Source organism: Hemiscyllium ocellatum, chromosome 43, assembly GCF_020745735.1.
Source record: "Hemiscyllium ocellatum isolate sHemOce1 chromosome 43, sHemOce1.pat.X.cur, whole genome shotgun sequence".
NCBI lineage: Eukaryota > Metazoa > Chordata > Chondrichthyes > Orectolobiformes > Hemiscylliidae > Hemiscyllium > Hemiscyllium ocellatum.
The window spans coordinates 21032727-21056080 of record NC_083443.1 but is presented as its reverse complement, the minus strand read 5'-3'; the positions used below and the strand labels follow the sequence as shown (position 1 = coordinate 21056080).

At 37.4% G+C, this 23354-nt stretch overlaps 2 protein-coding genes across 6 annotated transcripts in view; one reads left to right on the top strand and one right to left on the bottom strand.

Annotated features, from left to right (window-relative positions):
- Nucleotides 1-12619, bottom strand: part of lrmda (leucine rich melanocyte differentiation associated) — a 900271-nt gene extending 887652 nt beyond the window's left edge. Inside the window, exon 1 of one of the 2 annotated variants that reach the window (XM_060853979.1) lies at nt 12367-12619. In XM_060853979.1, the coding sequence (XP_060709962.1) occupies nt 12367-12408 (42 nt within the window). In that variant the 5' untranslated portion in view covers nt 12409-12619. The remainder of the gene's footprint in view (nt 1-12366) is intronic. The other variant, XM_060853978.1, reaches the window with a different exon arrangement.
- Nucleotides 12620-12831: 212 nt separating this feature from the next.
- Nucleotides 12832-22612, top strand: znf503 (zinc finger protein 503). 4 transcript variants are annotated; one of them, XM_060853976.1, is made up of 3 exons: nt 12832-13065; nt 18756-18963; nt 19360-22612. In XM_060853976.1, the coding sequence occupies exons 2-3, from the start codon at nt 18883-18885 to the stop codon at nt 20821-20823; spliced, it is 1545 nt and encodes a 514-aa protein (XP_060709959.1). In that variant the 5' UTR covers nt 12832-13065; nt 18756-18882; the 3' UTR covers nt 20824-22612. The 4 variants fall into 4 exon arrangements, with proteins under 4 accessions (XP_060709959.1, XP_060709958.1, XP_060709957.1 ...); XM_060853975.1 differs by having other exon boundaries at nt 12832-13095; XM_060853974.1 differs by lacking the exon at nt 12832-13065 and adding an exon at nt 15855-16070.
- Nucleotides 22613-23354: the final 742 nt, after the last annotated feature.

Below are 23354 nucleotides of genomic sequence, written 5' to 3'. Positions count from 1 at the left end.
GAAGGCAAATGGTACGTGGTCTTTCATTGACAGAGTTTGAGTATAGGAGCAGTGATGTGTTGTTGCAGTTATATAGGGCCTTGGTGAGGCTAAACCTAGAATACTGCATGCGGTTCCTTTTTGGAAGATGGGTGTTCTTGCTCGAGTGAGTACAGCAAAGGTTTACCAGGCTAATTTTGAGTATGGCAAGACTGATATATGAAGAAGGATTGACTAGGTTAGGACGGTATCTGCTGGAGTTCAGATAAGTCAGGGGGAGGGAGGGAGCGAAATCTCAGACTTTTAAAATTCTAACAGAACGAGACAGAGTAGATACAGAGAGGATGTTCTTGATGGTGGGTATGTGCAAAACCAGGGTGTCTCTCAGCCGGAGGATTCAGGTGGACCATTTAGGATGGAGATCAGGAGATATTTCTTCACCCAAAGAATAGTGACCCTATGGAATTCATTGCAACAGGATTTAGTAGTTAATGCCAAAACATTGAATGTATGTAGGGAGACAGCTAGATGTAGCATTTAGGGTAAATGGGGCCAAAAGGTTATGGGGAGAAGGCAGACTAGGCTATTGAATTGGACAATCAGCCATGATCGTGATGAATGGTGGAGCAGACTCAAAAAGGGCGGAATGACCTCCTCCTGCTCTGAAGTTTCTATGATAATTATGGCATAAAAATCACAAACAAATAACCAGGCCAAGGAAAGTTGAAAAAATCATGTATAATTAAGAAATGTTTTGTCCTAAAAAATTTAAATAGTAGCTACCAATTTGTGCATTTTACTCTCAACTTCAATACTTTGCATTTAAGCTCTGAACAACAACAGTTTTGTTTATTTGGGTCATATTGTAAATTAAAAACACAATTGCAACTCAGAAATTTTGAAAATAAATGCTTTGTTTATTGTTGTTACTTCTGTTCAGATCTCAGTTAAGTTCAGTTTAAAAAAAAGCTAAGAAAATCACAACTTTCTACTAAAACGAAAGGTGAAGCAATAAAATTCCCTGGTTTAAAAAAGAAAGAATTTTTAATCGCACAAAGGTCAACAAAACAAACACCTAATATAATCTATACAATAGCTGCCAGAATTAACAAGTTAAACATGAATTAGCAGGAAAACTATGATTGAATATAAATTACAAATTACACATTAAATGGCAGATGCAACTTAGACAGATCTTACAAGTTAGATCAGCATTACAATTAGATTTTAGGCAGCACACTCTGTCATAAAGTTCTTTAAACTCAGTTACTTTCATCAAGAATTTCAACTCCTTTCCCTCAAGGAGCTAGTCTGATTCCCAGCTAATAGAAGCACAAAACTAGCCTGAGTTCCATGGACACAATCATCATAAGTGACACATCTGTTTAACTCTGTCTGCATGGCAAACACCCACCAATGTCATTTTCCACAATAAAAACAGCTGTAGAAACTTTTGGTCTCAGCTCCTGGACATGGACTCTGCCTTCAATCTACCTGCTCTATACTAGTGGACTCATTATTGATCCTTTTAAATCTGTTAAGCGGATGAGTTTGCCAGAAGGTTTGGTTTCTAAACTTCAGTTTGTTTTTGTTTCCTTAGAAACAAGAACGGTATGTTCACTGCCTAGGTTATCTCCTCATTCACTTTCAGTAAAGTTTCTGTTTTGGTTAGGGTCTGCCTCAAAAACACACAAGTGAAAATTAGAAACAGAAAAGCCCGACAAGACAGCAAATGTAAAGTTATATCGACAAAAATGGCAAACAAGCATTTGAGAAGCACTTGGTATCACAACCACATCCTAAACACTATTGCTGTTTTCTCTTCATGCAATATTGAGTATAGGATCGATTAATGACCAAAACTTGGCACAGCCAATGATCTCCCTTCTGTTGAGTCGCACTTGTCTTCAACATTGACCAAGAGTGCAGTGTACAAATAGAGTTTTTTTTGACACTGAAATAGGTGTCAACAATAGCTCAAACTACGAAGCACAAACATTACAGTAATTGCTTGCCATAAACATGCTCTTATTCATTAATGTCTTTTTTTTTTGAAAGACTAAGCATAGGTAAAAGAAATATACAGTCAATCTAATATTGACAAATAAAGGATACTGCTTCAATAACAATTAGTTAAGTGCTTCAATTACTGCACCTAGAAAAACAATTTAGTTACCATTTCAAAACACAATGTAAACAATATAAAACTTGGATCCGTGGGAAGTATGAAAGTACATTACACTATGGTTTCAGAGGTTTAAAACAATGCGTTACACAATAATGATCAATTGCGTGCAATTCTGGTCTCCTTCCTATCGGAAAGATGTTGTGAAACTTGAAAGGCTTCAGAAAAGATTTCTAAGGATTTTGCCAGGGTTGGAAGGTTTGAGCTATAGGGAGAGTTTGAATAGGCTAGGGCTGTTTTCCCTGGAGCATCGGAGGCTGAGGGGTGACATTATAGAGGTTTATAAAATTATGAGGTGTATGGATAGGATAAATAGACAAGTCTTTTCCCTGGGGTGGAGGATTCCAGAACTAGAGGGCATAGGTTTAAGAGTGAGAGAGGAAAGACATAAAAGAGACCTAAAGGGCAACTTTATCACGCAGAGGGTGGTGCATGCTTGGAATGAGTTGCCAGGGGAAGTGGTGGAGGCTAGTACAATTGCAACATTTAAAAGGTATCTCGATATGTATATTACTAGGAAGGGTTGGAGGGATATGGGCCAGGTGCTGGCAAGTGGGACTAGATTGGGTTGAGATAGCTGGTCAGCATGGACGAGTTGGTCCAAAGGGTCTATTTCTATGCTGTACATCTCTGACTCTCACTCTATGCTGACTCCACAGATAGCAGCCAAAAAACAAAAATGTGAAAAATAGAATACTTATAATAGTGAGAGAAACACTAAAGCATAATATATTCAAGTATCTCCAAAAGTAGCAAGTAAACAACTTGACAGATTTTTTTCCAAACTTGACAGAAATACAGAGCTCACGTTCATGATGATTAGTGCAACAGAGTCTCTGTGGCTTTGTAGACAGACAATCGCCACCTCATACATACCCCAAAAAAGGATCAATAAGAAAGTACACATTTAAAGAAACCCTTCAGAAATTCAAATCCAGAGAAACACATATTACTACTATTTGAACAGGATAATTTACCGATACTAATTATTGTCCTTTAAAAGTTCTACAAAATACTTAAAACAATTATGGGAGGCAGAACAACAGGAAGACACTCAGCAACTCCTCGATTAGTGCCATAGGATCTTTTACATGCACCTGGAATGTCTAATCCAAGGAACAACATCTCCAAGTCACCATTACCTTAGAACTGTACTGATGTGCCAACCAAATTCAGTTCAGCACTCAACTGAACCTAAATAAAAAAGCCATCATGCAGCCAAAGCTGATAACAAATAAAAGTTGACAAGTTCTGGTTAGTCATTTTACCCACCTCAGATGGATGAAAGGCTGAGTGAACCATATTAGAATCAAAACAAAAGATCTATTAACCTTGGATTCAAACTAATTAATTAATCTGAATTTTTCAATATGGAACTATTCAAAAAGAAATCAAAAATATCACTGCATAACAATGTTGATTCTGACTTAAATTCAGTCATTATATCAAAGACAATAAAACAGCTATGAGTATTGTTTTGAAGATAAACACCTGATAAATAATTCAACTAAATTCTGTAACATTCAATAGCGTGTATCCCAAATCCATAATAATTAAATCCTTAAAGTAACACTACAATTTTTCATTTCTCAAAATTCATTCATTTCTATAATGCACATTTGTGTACTAATGAACAGAAAAATACTAAAATGCTATCCCATTTTAAAAAGGCTTAAAAAGTATATTCCTTCTATATGTGATGATACAATGTCTTGTTCCTTTTTTGAAGTGTGATTCTAAGACAGCTGTTTATTGAAAGTCTCTAAAGTAGCAAAGTAGAAAACAACAGAAGCAGCATGAATGGGCAGGACAACCTCCCAGGGAACTAGAATTTTTAGTTTTTATTTTTCAGTAGCTGCTTCCGGGATCTTGAAGCTGGGTTTGGAAGCTGCAGTACATCTCTCCCTACCTCTCACTCAGAGCTTTCTCTTGATGTTTTTCTTCCTTGACTGCAGAATTGCCTGTGAGACAATCTATTTTACTGAATTTGCCATTAGCCCAGGATGTGTTTATGGATTGTTACTATATTGGAACAGTTACTGTTTAGTCATCAAATAATCTGTTATTCTGTTAATTGTACATAGTATCAAGTTATCTGATTTCTTTTTTCTTGCTGTATTTTAACTATAGTGTATGAATAAATTGCATTTTGCTTCAAGCACGGTAGTTTAACCAATCCAATTCATCCAGAATGCAACATCTGGCACTTGCCTTTAAAATTAAAAAAAGTTAGGGTTTTCCCTTCATCTTAATATATTTTGAGGAGGTTTGGTCTGATCCATAATATATAATTCTTACAAAAATTAATAATTTCAGTAATTACCCAGGAATGTTCAGAATTTTTATTACACATTTTTTAAAACAAGCCAACTGGAAATTGCTAAATGACAGTCATTATCCATCTCATTTCTGGAAGACAATGTAAGTTACATATTAATTAAACAATATTGTTGTTAGTTTTACTTCTAGCAGCAGTAGAAGTGCTGTTTACAACCTCGCCATTCACAATAATTGTTAAAGTTCTGTTTTCAGTAATCATTCATTTTTGACTCTTATAACAACAGTACCTGAATTTCAAAAGTATTAAAGGACTTGAAAGATGGCATACTTCAGTCTTGCTGCAGGCTCAACTAGTCAGACTACACTTTGTCAAATTATCAAAGTGAATTCACCTACTGAACAAATCCTTGAAAAACTACTATTTGTAACTAGTGCACTTGTAAATGCATGCAGAGCCAAATTGCTCAATTCAATAAAGAATCAATGCTCTGTGCTAAAGAATCAGCAGGACACAATGCATACCTGTTGGCATACTAAAGGCTCTCTCAAAATCAGCAGTCTGATGTTAACATGGACAAAAAGACAGAACTAATTAATTTTGAAAGGATTGCCAAGTTTGCCTACAGTGTGGTTATTTCTATTTTACTGCTTTCTTTTCTAGCACACTAGATCACTTATCAGTTTTTGTTATTAACAAAAAGCAAAAGGTTTTCTAATAGTTAAACATCTAGCATCATTTTTTTCAGTTAAGAATGCAATTGTGTAAAGCACATGAGTTTAATAAATGTGGGTATTTTTTTCAAAGTAATGGAATTGAAACAAAAACAACAAACATTCTTATAAAATAAAAAAGGCAGCTGAATTGTAATAAATGTCAATATTACTTCATGTTTTGAGTATTTGATAAGAAAATACACTAGCATGAAATAGAGCTATGGAATCTATTTAATCATATTGGAGGGGCAGATTCTATCACAGATAACGGGACTTAATTGTTTCTGACCTCTACGTGTTCCCCAATGATTGAGGAGATCCAGATTATGATTCAGGAATTTTTCCAGATACGTTTCCCATGCCCAGCACAAAGACTATTTTTACAGGCAGACCTACACTCTCTATAAATATAGTAATCTGGAAGGTAAAGCATCCCAAGTGAACAATAAGCCCATTTGGCTTTCATAGGTTTAACTCCAAATCTCTCCAAAGAAAAAGAACAATCTATTTTAAAAAAGAAACTTAATAATTCAACTGACAATTAACAATCTACTATATTGATAAAGTACAGAACATAAAAAAACAAACCATTTTGCACTTCAATAACATAATTAAATAAAACAATGATCATGGGAAGCGGTTGTGTAGTGGTAGTGCTGGACTAGTAATCCAGAAGCCCAGGCTACTGTTAGCCACGGGTTTGAATTCCACCATGGCAGATCATGAAACTTGAATTCAATAAAAATCTGCAATACAAAGTTAGTCTAATTCAGACTATTATCGATTGTCATAAAAAACTTACCGGGTTCACTATTGCCTTGGAGGGAAGGAGATCTGCTGTCCTTACCAGGTCTCGCCTGTGACTCCAGAATCATGCAATTTAGTTGAGTCTTAAATGACCTCTGCATAATTAGGGATGGGCAATAAATGAAGACCGAGCCAGTGAGACCCAAATTCCATAAATGAATAATATAAATTATACTTCTACTCTGACCTAACAGCAGTGCAGTTACATAAAATCAGATCAGACCAAAGAGTTTCATTTGTCCCAGAATGTCAACCTGATGGCAAAGCAGAGATTCACTGAAGAATCCTTGAACCCTGATCACAACTCAGCTTTACAGGAAAAAATATTTGTCAATAGAAGAATTTAGAAAAAAAACAGCAGTGTTACCAATCAAATTGCTGTACAAATGAAGAAAAACTGCTCAGATGTTCATGCTTGCACAAGTTGAAATAAGTTTCACAAATTAAGAGTGTCAGCCTTCCCCAGTAGTCTGGTCAGTATCATTCATGCCAAGATCTTGGATATTGGTTAAGCAATTCACCTAATCTGGGTCAGACAATCTACTTTGAAGTGACTTCAACCGACAAATCAATGGACATCTGCTTCAATACAGAACAACGACATGTTTTTGGAGAATATGAAACAAAAAGCTTCAAAATGTCACAACAGAGCCATGCTTTGAATAAGTAAGTTGAATAATATGTATTAAAATATATCACAGCTTGTACACAAATGACAAACCCAACATTTACATCAGGATTACGTCTGCCGATACTCTCAAATGGTAACGGTCAAAATATGCAGGGTCAGGGATAACAACAATTTACCTTGATCGCATGTCACTAGAGGACGGAAACCTTGGCAGCCACTGGAGTCAGTCCTCAATCTTCCAAAGTCTCTTTCAAAATAGTGATTTACTTTCTTCTTTTACAGTTTAGAAATAAATGAGTCAGAGTCATATAGCATGGAAAAATATCCTTCAGGCCAACCAGTCCATACTGACCATTTCTGAAACTAAACTGGTTCCACTTGCCTGCGTTTGGCCCATATCCTTCCTATTCAAGAACTTATCCAAATGGCTTTTAAACGTTGTAACGATACCAGCATCTACCACTTTCTCCGGCAGTTCATTGTACCCACAAACCTCTCAAAACATTGCCCCTCAGGTCCGTTTTAAATCTTCCTCTTCTCTCCTTAAAAATATGCCTAGTTTTGAACTTCCCCACCCTAGAGAAAAATACCTTTCTCATTCACCTTATCTATACCCCTCATGATTTTTTAAACCTCAATAAATGTCACCTCTCAACCACTTACACTACAGTGAAATGAAGTCCCAGCCCATCTCTCAAACCTTCCATTCCCAGAAACATCCTGATGAATTTTTTCTTCAGTTTAATAATATCCTTCCTGTAGTACTAATTATCAGGGCACTTCCCTAGTGTCAATGATTTTGAGCACCAGGTATGCATCAACACAACAGCAAACTAGGATCAAACCTGTGCCTCCATCTAATTCAATGGGACTCGGAGAAATCCCATCTGATCTGAAACAAGGCCCCTTAATTGGAGGAAGAAAAATCATGTTTTCATTCCTCAATGCCTCATGAAAATATTAAGCAAGTTCTGGGATAACGACAGAACATGATGGAAGTACTCAGGTCAGGCAGTTAGTATTGTAATAGTAACTGAAAACAAAGTAGAAGGTTGTATTTCAATTACACAAATTGATCTCATTGCATAGACAGTATTGGTTACCTTTAAGGAAAGATGTAAATACTTCAGAAGCAGCTCAGGGAGGTTTCACTGGACTGGGTTGCCTTTTGAGGTAAGGTTGGACAATCTAGTTTTTTTAAAAACAAAAATCTAGATTTAGAAAAACTCCAGAAAAAAAAAAGGACACATCTTGATTGAAACATTATGATTCTGAGAGGACTTAATCAGATGGATCTGGAAAGGATGTTCCTTCTTGTGACAGAATTGAGAAGCATTGGTCAGTGGTTCAAACTAAGAGGGTCACATATGTAGCAGTATGGGGAGAAATATTTTCCCAAAGACGAGATTTTGGCATTCTCTTCCACAAAAAAAGTGAAAGCAGACTGTTTTCTCAAAAAAAAAGAGGTAGATAGATTTTTGATAAATGAGTGATACATTAACCAGAAGTAGTTGAAATGTGGTGAAATCCTGCATTGCCATTTACTATGACAATGGCTGTTCAAGGGACCAAATGATCTAATTTTGCTCCTAGTTTGTATGTTCCTTTATGTCCGCAGGTACTTTTTTTCAGGGCATGAATGAAAGCAGCAAGGGATCATGAACAACAGACATAAAAAATTTTCTTTGAGTGATGCAAGGCAGAAAAGAAAAATACAATGAAAAATCAAAAAAAATCTTAACGTAAGAAAGATTTTCAATTTTCCCTTTAGGTTTGAACCCTACATTCAAATTTGAATCTCGCAAATAAAATAAGGAAATTATCTGTGAATTTGCTTCTTATTAGTAGTTAATCTTGCCTAATTTCTACACAGTTTCAATTCTCCACTCCTTCCAGGAGAAACTAGACAATGCCAATTCCCCACATGAAGGTCAGAGCTTTTTCCTTGCTTCGCCAGGCCTCCTATCTTCAACACCATTTCCCCGCATGCTTCATTAGCATAATCCTCTTCCATCCTTTACCCACCCAAGACAGCATCACCTGGCCATCAGCCTCACGAGATCATTGTGGCTGCTTTTGGGCCAACTCTCTCAACACTTCAGGCCTTCACGTTGGAGTTCAGGGATATACAACATACATGCTTCTGCCAGGTCACTGAGCATACGGCACACTTACATCTCACACATGCATATAAGACATCTTATGGCTAACTTCCTCACCATGCAAATAACTTTTCACTGACTTGGTAGCTGCCAGGCTCTCTGGTTTGCATTTTTTTTCAAACTGGTCACCCTACAACGCAAGCAATGATCAAGGAAGCAGCAACATGCTACAACAATATCACACCTGCAGCACGTACCAGCAGCTTACACGGCAAACATATGCATATGTTCAACCAAGTGCCCACATCTGAAAGTTCGAGGATGTATGCATGTTTCCACAACCAAGGAGCCAGCTGCTTACAAGAATTGAGCAATGCTCGGCTACTACATCGTTCATCCATGAGGTGTTCGAAGAGGCTGTATATATCTCAAATGGGAGCAGGTTCACCAGGATTGACAGCGATGAAGAGACTACAAATAGGCATTTTAAGAAAGCATATTTACAAAGCTACAAAGATTACTTACAAAGTATCCCCTGAGCCAACTATGTGCCTTCAGCAGGTTTTTTGTTTCCTTTCCCTCCAACTTTGCCTAAGTGCAGTCCTGAAATCTGTAGCGAGGGTGGAGCATACCTTTGTAGTTGGTCTTGTTGATCTGGAATACTTGGCTGGTTGGCCGTGGGGACATTCATACCTAGAAAGCCCAGACTCACTAAGTTTGTTCTGCCTAAATATAGGGTTATCTTTTCAAGCTTGGACTTCTGCTGACTTTAGTATCACAGACAGGGGAGGGGAAAAGACCAAGCACCTCTTGAGAGGATGACATTTTGGGTTGTGTGTGTCTGGCCATTCCTGTGGGTGCTTACTGGCAACTCTCAAAGCAAGATTGGAGTCCCTTATTGTTCTCTCACCTTGCCATTGAAAGCAAACATCTATGATCACAGCAATATAGCGTAGGTTTGTGCGTGTAACCAGTAAACAGTGTGCTACCTGTTGATCTCATTGGCAGTAGCCAATCTAAGGAGAAGGTCAGACACATACACTGGAGTTAGCACAGAATCGATGCTGTTTGTGAACGATTCTATCTTTCAAACCAGTTTATCAACTGCTTTTGTAGAAACCTGGCTGATATTCTGAAGAGCCTCGATGATTTTGCCCAAGGACCTTGTCAAAAGGCAGGGGACTTTCTTCAATTTGAGACTGAGCAGATGCTTGACCTCTGATAATAAAGACTTTTTTTCCCCCTTGACAAGGTGCAGAGATCTGTAAGTGATGTGCTCACCAGATTGTGCTCCAGTCTCATCTAGAAATAAAATCCATGCATGTAAAACTCTCCATGCAGGTGAAAGCCTTGTTGGTGCATCCCTTTAAGTGGTGATAAAATGGAGGTTCAGTGAGGATGGCATCTTCCTTAGGGTGGTTCACTGGGTTCCACTAGTGTCTGCATAAGAGGAGGAATTAGTTGTGTAAATGGGCTAACACACTTGTGCAGGTTGAGAATGTTAACATTGGCATCAATGGCACAACAATGTAGCACAGCACAGTACAATGAAGCTTAGATAGCTGGTTGCTCATTCCCACGTAATGGTCACCTTCTTTTCCAGTATTTTTCCTCATATAGAGTAAGGAGACTAACTTCTGCTATCCCTTTGCTAGTCTTTGCCCTCTCTGTCTGTTTTTTTAAACCAAAGTGACAAAGAGAGAGTGTGAGTTTGATATGGAAGAGAATGGGAGAGGCGTTAGTTGCAATGCGAGGTGGGAGACGTGGCGAGGTTCCCTACTAAATCAGTAGAGACTGCAGAGAAATGGGAGAGTAATAGTTTGGAAGGATAAGGTGGGCAAGTGAGTGGACATGCTGATGCAATAATGACATTGTACTCTAACAGGAGGGCTTCCTGATGAAGGGCTTATACCCGAAATGCCAAATTTCCTGTTCCTTGGATGTTGCCTGACCTGCTGCGCTTTTCCAGCAACACATTTTCAGCATTGTGCTCTAATAGCCTTATTGAAAGACATGTGCATGTTAGGGCTAGAGGGAGTACTGGTGGCCTTGTGACAATGAAGTAGCTGGCAGACACTTACACTTGCAGAGCACAAGTTATTAACTTTCTTTCAGCACCACAGGGTATTATGATCCCTGTGACTAATTTTGTCCAGGCTGCCTGGAAGTCTGAAGGAAAGAGCCCTTCTTTGTATCATTGGACCCACCAGAACCTCCAGGTCATTGCCCGCAAATGTGATGTCACCATCCAAAACTACATCACACTGTCAGACATCAGACAAGTCTGACACATTTTCTGAATCAGAGTCCTGAAATATTAGATTTGCAAATTATAACTGAAATAATACACTCAAGACCCCATGCTTTTTTCCAATGACTGGAGAAATTCACATTGATAAAACTGTTTTATTGATTAGTACCACTTGACACAGCAACAAGTAAACATGTCTAACTCTAGCAACAAGACCTTTGAGTTTAGTGTCAAACCAAAGATAATGCTGCTTTTAACATGTCCTTTATTTCAGACTGCATTGTTTGCCACAAACTTCCATTTGCAATCACATAAAAGAGACCTTTTCAAAAAGAAAAGTACACTGAAGTTGGAGAAAAATAATTAAAGCTGGTTAGTTCTTTGAAATCTATTGTACAAGTAGTGGGTATTGATATACAGAATTGAAAAATATTGAAACAACAGTCATAGCTCTATTAATGCAGACCAGCTTCACAACATTCTCACATTCAGTAACTCCTTCAAGACAATTATCTTGAAAGATTATTAGCAATGTTAAAAGTGGTTTATGTGGAACAGAGAATAAAAGTAGAGGTGTTGAATTTAGTCACATTTTAAATATTCGTGACTGGAAACTAAACAACAGTTCTCATCTGCTACTGTTACACAGATAGAGTGGTTTCACTTATTAGAAATAATTACACTTTCAATTTAAAAAAGACAAATGAGTAATAACTAGACACATTAAAATATTTTGGCAACTAAACTTGACATAATTGTTTGCACAACCAATAATCACAAGAACAGCTTGCCCCACTTAATTACATTATTCCAGAAACCAATTCTAATAATTTTGACTCTAAAGATCAAACACTTCCATGAGACTGCCTCATTCAACCTTCATACAAAACATTCCAGCTGTTGATTATTCAACCTCCTAGAGAATATCCTAAACATGTCCTCAATGACACAGAACCTATGCTTTCTGGTATTGCTGTTTTGACAATCAAAAAGTATTACAAATCAGAAATGTTACCCAATTATACAACAAATACTTGAATTAATTACCTCAGATGCTGACGTGCCTTTTCGAGCAAAATGAACTGTAAGAAGGTGCTTTTCCAAATGGAAGCCCATAAATTTATTTTTAATTGCATACTAAAACTAAGGGATTCTGCTTCTTCATATTGATTAGATAAAACGTTAGTTCATAAACTCTTACAAGTGAATGGTTTAAAATATGAAGACACTGCAGAATAACATATGATTCTGCAACTAGTCAGCTGACAAAGTCATAAAACGCAGAGAAAACGTTGCAAACTGAAAAAAGACTACAAGATATTAAATAGCGTAGTGTACCTACATGTGAAGCATTATAACAATGATTCATTTTATTGTGTAAATAATAAAGGCGAATGCTTAAATACTTCACACTTACTTGAGTTCCATCAACAACGATGCCTAGATCGTTACTTGCCATCACTGACGTTCTAATTTCTAAAAGAATTAAATTTCGACGTTTGCTTTATTTTTACGACTATTCAAGCTGTCCAGCCACAATTCTCATTTGTAAAAAGGCTTATTTGAAAGTACCACTATACTGAAGCAACGACCTGCATATGTAAATATACAAGAGTACTACACTTCCGCACTCCTGTCAGCTGATTCAAAACGGAAGTCGGTGCCAAAACGTAGAAAAGGAGGAGCAATAGGACTTGGCAATCAGCTTGCAATTACACTGCATGCAATTGTGGTACAATGTGTTTTTGTAAAAACTGTGTATGGGAAGTTTGTTTAGCTGGAGAGGTTTTTTTAACAAACGTCGAGAGCAACTCAAATGTATAATTTTAGTTAGTCGATACGACGTAAGATTTCTGACAATGGTTTGTTATGTAAAAAAGCATCTCAAAAAACATATTCGCATTTCCCGACTGAGTCCCAGTAATCTATCTTTTCTGTCATTTAAGTAGAAATCATGCAAGCATCTGTGTAGAATGAACCATCAAACATCGTTCCCCCTCCCACCTCCCCCAAGGAGAAAAAGAAAAACTTCCCTTCCCGCCCCATCAGCGGAGCGCATGCGGAAGTCCGGCACTGCAGAGTACTGACCCAATCTCAGCTCCTACAAACTACTAATGTAAGCCTATTGCTCTGATATTTAACACAAGTAAGTCTGATACCTGGAATCTACTTCTCTTTATTGGTCCAGTTGTTAACAAATGGTAATTAAAAATTTAAGAATTAATACGATTTACCTTGTATAATGGGCAATTCGGATACAGCAATGACAGTAATGTCTTTGTAACAGATGAAATATGTTTACGTTATGTATGTTTCAGAATAGAATCGACATTAACCTTGTTTATAAGCGATTATTAATAACCAGGTATGAATTTTGGTATTTATCCGTGTGGGGGAAGCTATTGTCAGCATGTTTGTCAAGTCGCTGTTGTAACTAGTCGCTTCTGTACCGCCCTGATGTCATATTGCTTCAGGTTATTAGTATAAAGATGAGTTGTTTTGGAAAGCGTGGTTTATTTTTAACAAAAATTCAATCTTCTCTTGCAATCAGATGACATTTCTTCGATTTCTATATCCATGTCTGGATCACGTTGAATACAATGTTTGGTTCTATATATAAATCGTTGAAGCTGTACAGCAAAGTCACTTTACAGTTAAAAATGTTGATTGCTAAATTGTTGTATTTTCAACAAAAATCTCGTTCCACCAATATCGGGCATACTAACTTGCTTGTCACTTGTTTCCAGTAATAATTATATTTGCATGCAATGAGTGATTCATAAATATGTCAGACTGTAAAATATAGGCACGTACTTCAAACTTTCTATTTAAAAATCATGAATTATAGCCACGAAAAATGTGTTCCCATTTAGGGTAATACGAAGTATTTGCTGTCTTGTACTGAGACCCATCTGTCATCTAGACAATAAAGAAAGCCGCTGTTACTTTTTCCCTGACGTTGAAAATTTATGGGCGCCCTACACTGCCCTAATAACTCAAGCATTGTGTCAACGTTTGACAGGCTTGCAGAAAAACAGCAACCCTGTTATCAATCAAACAACCCTTTGCATATTTTTAGCTGCGCTCTGATCTTCAAGACACGTTTATGTATGAATTATATCATTATGAATCATTCTACAGATTTACTGTAAGGCGGAACGTGATCTATCACGTCTTTCAAATCAACAAAAGGTAGAAGGATTTTTAGTTTTCGCCATTTTAGCATGTTTGACACTTGTGGAATTGAACACTGAAATGAACCTCTTTTACAACGAACCCATTTCGTGGTGAAATCCGCGCTTTTCAATTCAATGTATAAAACAAAGTTTATTCTGCAGATTTGAATTTTAAAATATTCAAAGGGTCCATCATCAAGTTTCCTTTGCTGCAGGTAATTACTTCAATGTATCAGTAAAACTCAAGTCGCATGACATCTAGATCTTCACGCTTTCAATGGATCGGTTCATGCTTTATTTTGCAAATAATTATTTCGAAGTAGTTAAAATGTACTTCAATGTCGAAATACCTCCTTGCGCTCTCAAGAAAAAAAATAGTATGGTTTAGATTATCATAATTTTTCTTCAATATAGTATCTGATCCGACTCACTTTTTAAAAAGGCTTTTGAACAATAAGGACTGATTCTATTGTTAATGATGAACGACCGTAAAATCTAAAATTGCCATATTATTTTAAAGTCAACGGATTATTTTGTTTTCCGCTCTATCAAAAACCTATTTTCGAATTGGCTAATACTAGGTAAATATAGTACATTCACCAAAATGTTATGGGTTCAAATATCAAAATTAACTAAATTATGTATAAATAAAGGTTTTAATTAAATTTAAGCCATATGAACATGGGCAAAACTTTTAAATATTTTATTTAATTCTAAGAACATGGACGATATAAAAAAAACTCTCGATACTATCAATACCTGACGCAGACGTCCTGACTCAACCGTCATTTAGAAGGCAAATAATGAGTCTTGAGAGGACAAAAGTCTTTCATTACGGTTAAGTAAAAATGTTACCATTACTCTGATACTGAACAGGGTATACAAGATTCCGCTCATCTACTAAAAAAAACTGTTTTAAGATTTTTGTTGCTATTAATAAGAAAGGGATACATTTTTTCTTAGCTTAGTATATTGTAATTAAATTGCATACCAAAAGTAAAAACAGTCTTTCATTATTCCTACAAAGTTTAAAACTTTTGCAATTGATTGTTGCACGTATAGATAAAACCAGGGGCCACGGTAAGTGCATTTCCAACATTTGCTGCTATTTAACTGTTCTTCGAAATAAAATCTAATTTACGTTGTACATGAACCAGTTCTTGGAGAATAAGAAATGCAGAACAAATAGGTATCGATGTATCCCATTGCCTGGACGGACACAGATCTTCCCGCTGTGTATACATTTGCTGCCTGCTATGAATTAGAGAGTCAAATGAATTCACACCCAAATGATTTGAAATTTACTATCCTTATGTGTAATTCTGAAGATTAGATTTAATAAGAGATCATCGTTCCGGAGTAATATGAACCGTGTTAACAGACTGTTAACTCTAGACCGATGCGAACGGGTAAACGCGCGATAGTCAGCCTTTCTACCTGTACATTAGCCATGAAATTAATTTAGATTTGAGTTGTTTTCTCCATGTTTTCCATGTTTATTTTGAAATTAATTCATAATGTAATAAACTCTAAAGTCTAAGTGGTTCCTGCTGTCTGTGCCTGACAGTCCAGTATTGCTAAATTAATTTAAAACAGCGCGGAACATTAACTTGCCTTTCTCCACCTCATTTAAGACAAAGGAGTTCTTGCTGTTTCTTTAAAATCAACTTCACTCCAATCCGCTTTCTGTTGAAATCCATCCCAGGATTTACAGGATCTGACCTGACCTGTCAAGCGGATTATCATACAGAGAGATTAATAGGGTAGGCGGGTTGCAATAATAATCGTTTTGTTTGATGTGACAAGTTTGATAGGCGTTGATTTACTTACAAACTGATAGGCTTTTAATTGAGCGTCTCCATCCAAGTTAGATGAAAGGAAACCGCGGCATTTTGTGTCTGAAAAGCTGCCCAATTGCCCGGGAGTCTGAATACTTATTAGCCGGGTACGTGAACGGTCAAATACTTCTTTTTGAATGTATTGCTCACTCTTTTTTTAAAATAAATGATAAATCCCTTACTCTGTGTACAAATCGAATCGTGTTGACATGTCTACCAAACGCTGATAAAGGGAAAAGTTGGACATCGTTTTAATAGTTCATGTTTTTAATTAACTTAATCCTTGAATGGTTTTTTTCCTCTACTCTTAAACAATATAAATTCTAAAGGAGCCCCGGTGGTAATTTTTTACTCTTTACGTGCCAAACACATCGTCTTGATTATGAAAATAAACTTTTGCTTGTTCTTTCAAAAAAATAACTTCGCCACAAAGATGGTGTCGCTGGCAAAAGAAATTTGAGATCCCAGCTAGATTATTCAGGTCACTTCCAGTGCAAATTTTTAATTGTATTTTAGGACGGATAATGTATAACTGATACTTCATGGTATTTCATTACATTATCTTAAACTTGAAGTATTATGTTAGTGAAAGTTGCCGACCGTGTATTTTGAAAAAGCAGATTATATATGTTTGTGAGGTTTTAATTTGGTTCGTTTTCCCATTGCTCTCCTATTTAAGCATGCAGACCTAAATACTCTTTAAGCTATGTAGTTTGTTCAGTCTTCCTTCACACCGAAGTGAACAAATCTCCAAAAAAACTCTTCCCACAGTCGACTCCACCTAAAGCAATTAATCTTTTAGTATTTCTCACCGGGAGGCAGGACAAATACAACAAGAACAGATAGTCGTCTCTATGGTATAGTAAGGAAAACAGCTGTTCCAAGCAGTTAATGCAAATGAACACAAATGAAGGTACAGCGTTTCAATGTTTACTGCACTTCATCCATCAACCTGACGAGCCATTAAAAGGAAAGAACTGTTCTGCGCAGATCGAGTTTACTCCCACCACTTGGGAATCGTTCAGATCTCTCCCAACACCATTGCACACCTGGACAAATTTGTTCTTCCTTTGCCAAATTATTTAAATGCGTTCTTTGTACACAGTAGTAAGTGATATTGTAATTTTCACTTATATTTTAAAAAGTCTTAATTCACAATAAAATCCGCGTTAACCTTTTTAGGATTTTATAATTTTTTAAAAGGAAATTACGCTAATTGCCATAATAAATTTGTAAAAGTTATCGTATCATTCGAAGACTATAGCAAAGTATTTGTTATATATCTATGTAAAAAATTTTAAGCAAAACGCGTATAGTTTGCTAATGCTAATGCTGGACCTTTGATAAATTTTGAGATTTGAAATGTGCGCATTGTGTTTATCTTCAATATTGTTAAAATCGTTTTTATTGAGAAGACAATTTGAGTGAAGTTCAGTCCGAATAAATGATCCACCTCATAAATTGCTAACGACCCCTCAGCACTTTCCGTGTTCTTCACTTGTCAAACGTGTTTTTATCTCCAAGTGACCTTTTGTTAATGTTGTAGATTGTGTGGGCCACCATGTCGAGACCGGAAACAAAAGCAAAGATTGATTAGCACATACATTAGCCAGTGAAAAGAAGAAAACATCAAACAGAAGTCAAAATCTTGCACCCCTTTATAGTTGTTTTTATTTTAAAAACTTACAAAAAGTTTCACATTTCGGAAGCCCAGTCTCACTTTCTGATAGATGTCTCTGCTATCGTTATTTATTTTTTCTCCAAAGACAGCAACATGCTATATTTTGTGTGAAAATCCACGACAATAGTTTATGCGTGCATTATGAACCTTTTTATAGCAGTGACTTTGATCAGACCGATCATTTGTTCTAGCTGTCAAGTTTAACATGTCAAGACTTTCAACATGTCAATCTTAATCTTTTTCAAACACCCCTACGTGTGACCATTGGATTGACTGATCGGTGATACGATCTCAATAATGTGGTTTTGTTTGTAGTCTGCTGCTGTGGCCCGAAGTAAGATTTATTAATTTAGGATTTTTGAAAATGTTCTTTTTCATAAGGAAGAAATATTCAACAGGGAAGTAAGCCATTAATGGCAAGAAGTGAAGGTGTATAATTCGTTCAAGCGAATTGAAGTGCGGTCTAGTGCGTCCGCCTTTTGTTCGCATACAAATTGAGTTTACTCTGAGAACGATTTATTTCCCTAAATTGAATGCCTCTTTTCAAACGCCGTTCTTTTTCAAGTCACACCAGGCTTGTAATCAGCAACAAAAGCTGACATAAATCAACCTAGATTGACAGGACTGACAAATAACTGATTGATTGCGGTTGGGAAAATTGACAGTTGGGGGTGGGGGTGTTGAATTGAAAGCATGTGACATTGAGATCCCTCTCCGGATTGGCCTAATATCGTCACATGCTGGAGTCTAAAATTTCGCCTTCACACAATAACCAACAGACACACAAAAAAAAGTTAACATCACATCCCCTTGACCCTCCAATCACCTCGGGGTTCAGTGTTCATTGTGTGATTTGATTGGAAGGCGGCAAAGGCTTTAATCTTAAAGTAATTCGGTGTTTGAAGTGTTGACGGCCAGATTGTGTGTTGCATGTTGTGTTGTGTGTAGCTAAGCGGTCGTGCTGCTTGTCTGATGAGCGCCGTGCAGGATTTGGGCAGGGTCTTCAGTACCGTGAGTGAAAGCAACCACAGCGTCCTCGAACGGCACAGTCCTTCTTGGAGTGTTGGTTCAGTTAGGTCATGATTACATCGCCTTCCGTCTCTACCCACAGAATTACAGCGAGTGAAATCAGCAATAACAGCAGCAGGGGAAATAGTAATAGCAAACCTTTCTACCACACCGTACCTCCCTCAGACCCTTCGAGACAAGCTAATCGTCTTCCAATCAAGGTTTTGAAAATGCTTACGGCTCGCACCGGACACATTTTACATCCCGAATACTTGCAGCCTTTGCCATCTACGCCCGTAAGTCCCATCGAGGTACGTTACCTACGTTTTCGTAATTGTATGTATACATTACTATGTTTTATGTAACCTATACATTATATAACGTACACACGGAAACACGAAAGTTAGCGATTTCCTAAATACTGTACCTTCCTTATCCGTCGATCCTTTCGTAAGAGACGATCCTAACAACGTTATACTCGATTTAGATACGACGGGGGTTACATTTAACCCGTTAGGATTATTGCAGTTATAGTTATTTTTAAAAGATTGTTTAATAGCTTACATAGTTACAGCATTGTTTATCACGTAGAATTATCAACTATTTACAATTAAATAATGAATTTCCTTTTACTAACAGTTACGAAGTACTATTTATAATAATGACGCACGCGAACATTTTTCATTCATTATTTAATTTTGTTTTAGCTCGATGCGAAGAAGAGTCCTTTGGCACTTTTGGCTCAGACGTGTTCACAGATTGGCAAGCCGGACCCCCCTCCATCTTCAAAGCTAACTTCTGTTACTTCAAATGGTACAAGTGACAAAGATTCCGGAAAACCTACTCCGTTGAAACTTAGCGACATTGGTGTAGAAGACAAGTCGAGTTTTAAACCATATTCCAAACACGCAGAGAAGAAGGATTCCAGTTCCTCCGGCACTTCCAGTGTTTCTGGGGAAAAGTCTGGTTTCCGTGTGCCTAGCGCCACCTGCCAACCATTCACACCAAGGACAGGCAGTCCAAATTCCAGCACTTCTTCACCGATGCCATCCGAGGGCAAAGGCAATGACAGTCAGGAAAAGAAAGAAATGGACACCGTAAAAAACAGCTCCACAGATAATTCCACGACCACTAGCGTTAGCCACAACCGGATTAGTGTCAGTTGTGCTGGGATAAATGTGGAAGTGAACCAGCACCAGGAGACTTCAGTGTCAAAACCCATTATTTCGGAAACTTCAGCTCTAAGTTCTGGACTTGTTGCCCCTGTTTCGCCGTATAAGCCCGGACAAACTGTCTTTCCTTTGCCTCCAGCTAGCATGACCTACCCAGGCACTCTGGGAGCGTACGCCAGCTATCCGCATCAGTTTGTGCCACATGGCGTCAGCTTGGATCATGCGAAATCCAGCCTGGTCGGAGCGGCACAGCTGGCAAGTTCTTTGGGTTGTGGCCTCTCCAGTAAATCCACCGGTTCCAGCCCATTAGCCGGTGCCTCTCCACCCTCAATGATGACGGCCAGTCTTTGCAGAGATCCTTACTGTCTAAGTTATCACTGCGCTGCTCACCTTGCCGGGGCAGCAAACAATTCTTGCACCCATGATCCTACAACTTTGAAGTCTGGATACCCTCTGGTTTACCCCTCACATCCACTACATGCCGTTCACACGTCTATGTCCAGCAACGCCGGGACGCCAACCCTAGCGGGACACCATTTGTACCCATATGGCTTCATGCTACCTAACGATCCCCAGCCTCACGTCTGTAATTGGGTCTCCGCCAATGGACCATGCGACAAGCGATTTTGCACCTCGGAGGAACTGCTCAACCACTTGCGGACGCACACTGCTTTCTCCGGGACTGATAAGCTTATGGCCGGCTACCAAAATTCCTCTCTGGGCAGCGCGGCGGCGGCAGCAGCTGCAGCTGCCGTGGCGTGTCATATGCACCTCCCACCGACAGGGGCGCCTGGAAGCCCTGGTGGTCTCACATTAAGGAGCCCCCACGCTTTAGGACTGAGCAGCAGGTACCACCCGTATACCAAGAGTCCCCTGCCGACCCATGGCGCTCCAGGGCCAGTTACCACTCTACCAGTGCCGGCAACAGGACACTATTACTCTCCATACGCACTCTACAGCCAGAGGTTAACCACAGCTTCAGCACTGGGCTATCAGTGAGCTCACATATTCGAAGCTGCAATATGCATTGCGATGAAGGCTTATATGGGTCCAATTTCAAAACCGTCAGGATTTTTAAAAAATGTTGACCTAATTTCCTTCCGTTAAAATTATACAATCTGATTTTTAACGTCATGAAAGCAGACATCTATCCAGAAAAGTGAACCGATTAATGTATACGAAAAAAACCCATTGAATTGTTTTGAAAATTAATAAATGTAAATAGTTTTTCGTTGAAAGTTTTGAAATGCAATCCAGGTAGTCTCTCACAAAGCAGATTGCAGTATAATGGACCTTTGATGGTGTTCATCAATGGACGGGTTCCGTGAACGCTGTATTTATTTATGTTAGCTTCAAGCGGGGAAAAAAAATAACAAAGTGCATTACTTAACAAAAAAGCCGATAGGTAACGTGGAACAGTGTAGAAAAATAGGGATTTTCCGGAATTTCTTTTCAATTGCTATGATTGTATTGTACGTTCTTATTTAATGTCTCTTGGAAAAAATTTACATGCATGTTTGTTACTAAATTCCAACTTGTCATTATAATTTCAAATTGCAATTATTTTTAAGGTGTACCATGGAAAGAGAATTGGTATTTTTTGTATGTATTCTGGAAATAAGAAGCAGTGCTATTCAAAAATATGACCGTCTTATTTTGTTATTAAATGAATTCTTGATTACCAATTGTAACTTCCGTTCGCCTTATATAGGTTTTCAAGTGCAGTTTTACTACTTTAAAAGATTATTCGAGATTTTTTTTCCCTAGGAAGTGAAGTATTGCGAACTAGGGATACTTTTGAGGAGGGAAATTTTTAAGTTTCTGATACTTAGGATTTTTTTTGAAATCCTAATCATTTTCCTACAACTGTTAACCTCTTAGAATGCATGTTCCACAACTAGAAACTTAGAGGTCAATTAACAGTTTTAATTGAAAGTATTTCTCTCTGAGAAATTGCAAACTTATTACATGCGCCTCTACCAAAGCGGCACAAATTATTCGACTACTGTATACAAACTAATTACTGTGTAGTTTAAGGTCTTGAAATACAAATAGGCCTGTTTTTACAGTTTAGTTTGAAAAAAATAACATTGTAGATTTATTAATGCTGAATACATTTTTGTTATAACACCAAGTCATCATTCAAACATCGTTCCTGCTGGTTGGATGAAAACCAGTGCCCGAAAGAGCTCAACCACCGTAGTAAAGTTCCATCACTTTTCATAATAGTTGTAAACATTTCTCGCCTTGTCGGCCCTTGGTATCTGAATTAAATTTTCAGTAATCTGACGCAGGAGACGTTCAAAATTATACACACAGATTCTATGTTAATGGTGGATTGATGCTTTCAAATTTCGGGAATCAGTCCAGTTAGCGGCAAGCAACCTCCGTTAAATCATCTTTCTTTGAACTCAATCCTTTTAGAGAGAGATTCTTACTCTGCTCTAATATGTTTGCTTCATTCGAATTCAGTATATTTGAACATATGGAATCCACAGTTTGGCATTTTTTTTCTAAATCAGCGTTTACAAATTTACCAACAGTAAACAAACGTAAATTGCACATAAGGTTTCCAGGTAAAAATAACTACATATTAAATAAATCATAAGTTGCTGTTAGCTTTATTAAAATAAGGTGAATGTAAACGATACTATGAAAAGTTAAAGTCGTGTAATTCCAAGAAATGTACGTAAAAGGGTAAATGAAGTGACATACACTAGAAATTACACTCTTACTGGATTAACATGGACTCAGACCTCCTATAATAAATCTTTCTTTTAAAAACGTTTGATGGATGTTTAACGATGTATGTACTTTGGAGTCTAGTCCTACTACACAGTTTTAAAAATTATTTCAGAAAAATAACAAATATTTACACCTGGGGTATTGGGCGTGTCCAAGCATCATATTCATGGAATTAACATGAACTAAAGAAGCGTTATCATCACCGTAGCACTATTTTCTTTTATACATTAAACGATACTGAACATAATTTTCATCACTTTTGAGTGTTGCTTTAAAGCTTTTAAAAAAACCGGCGAAACGCTACCGTTTGAATAGTGGTATCCTTGATATCTTTTAAAGGTCCATCCTCATTTTTTTTTACTAGTCAATAGTGGTAGGTCTGTCTTTCCGGTTTTGTTTCCCAGTAAAATAGGTAGTACAAACACGTTGCTATGATAAGAACGTTGTGAAATATAATCACTGTTCAAAGTTGTTTTCCTGTGGGAGAAATATGTTAATTGTAGCAGAACTTGTGAGGTCTAATTAGACAAATTAACAGGGAAAAATGTATTTTTCTTTTGGCACTGACCCTTCTTAGAAACTTATTATTCAGAACGTTTGGATAAGTCAACGTTACCAGCTTTTGGTTCTCATAACGTTTTTGTTATTCCTTGAAATGTGCGTGGTTATGCTTGTTTTACACCGTTAGAATATTAAATGTGTGCGATATTCGCTTTGGCCTTCTCATTCAAATTGTCATTGGTGTAGGTTAGTCTATTGGATTATGTATGACTCTTTTGGTTAAT

Bases quoted from the DNA above. Each gene is read 5' to 3' on its own strand.
- znf503 (XM_060853974.1), top strand. From the start codon at position 15,997: ATGAAAGGAAACCGCGGCATTTTGTGTCTGAAAAGCTGCCCAATTGCC. The intron at 16,071-18,755 runs GTACGTGAACGG...CTCTACCCACAG, and splicing joins TCTGAATACTTATTAGCCGG to AATTACAGCGAGTGAAATCA. The intron at 18,964-19,359 runs GTACGTTACCTA...ATTTTGTTTTAG, and splicing joins CGCCCGTAAGTCCCATCGAG to CTCGATGCGAAGAAGAGTCC.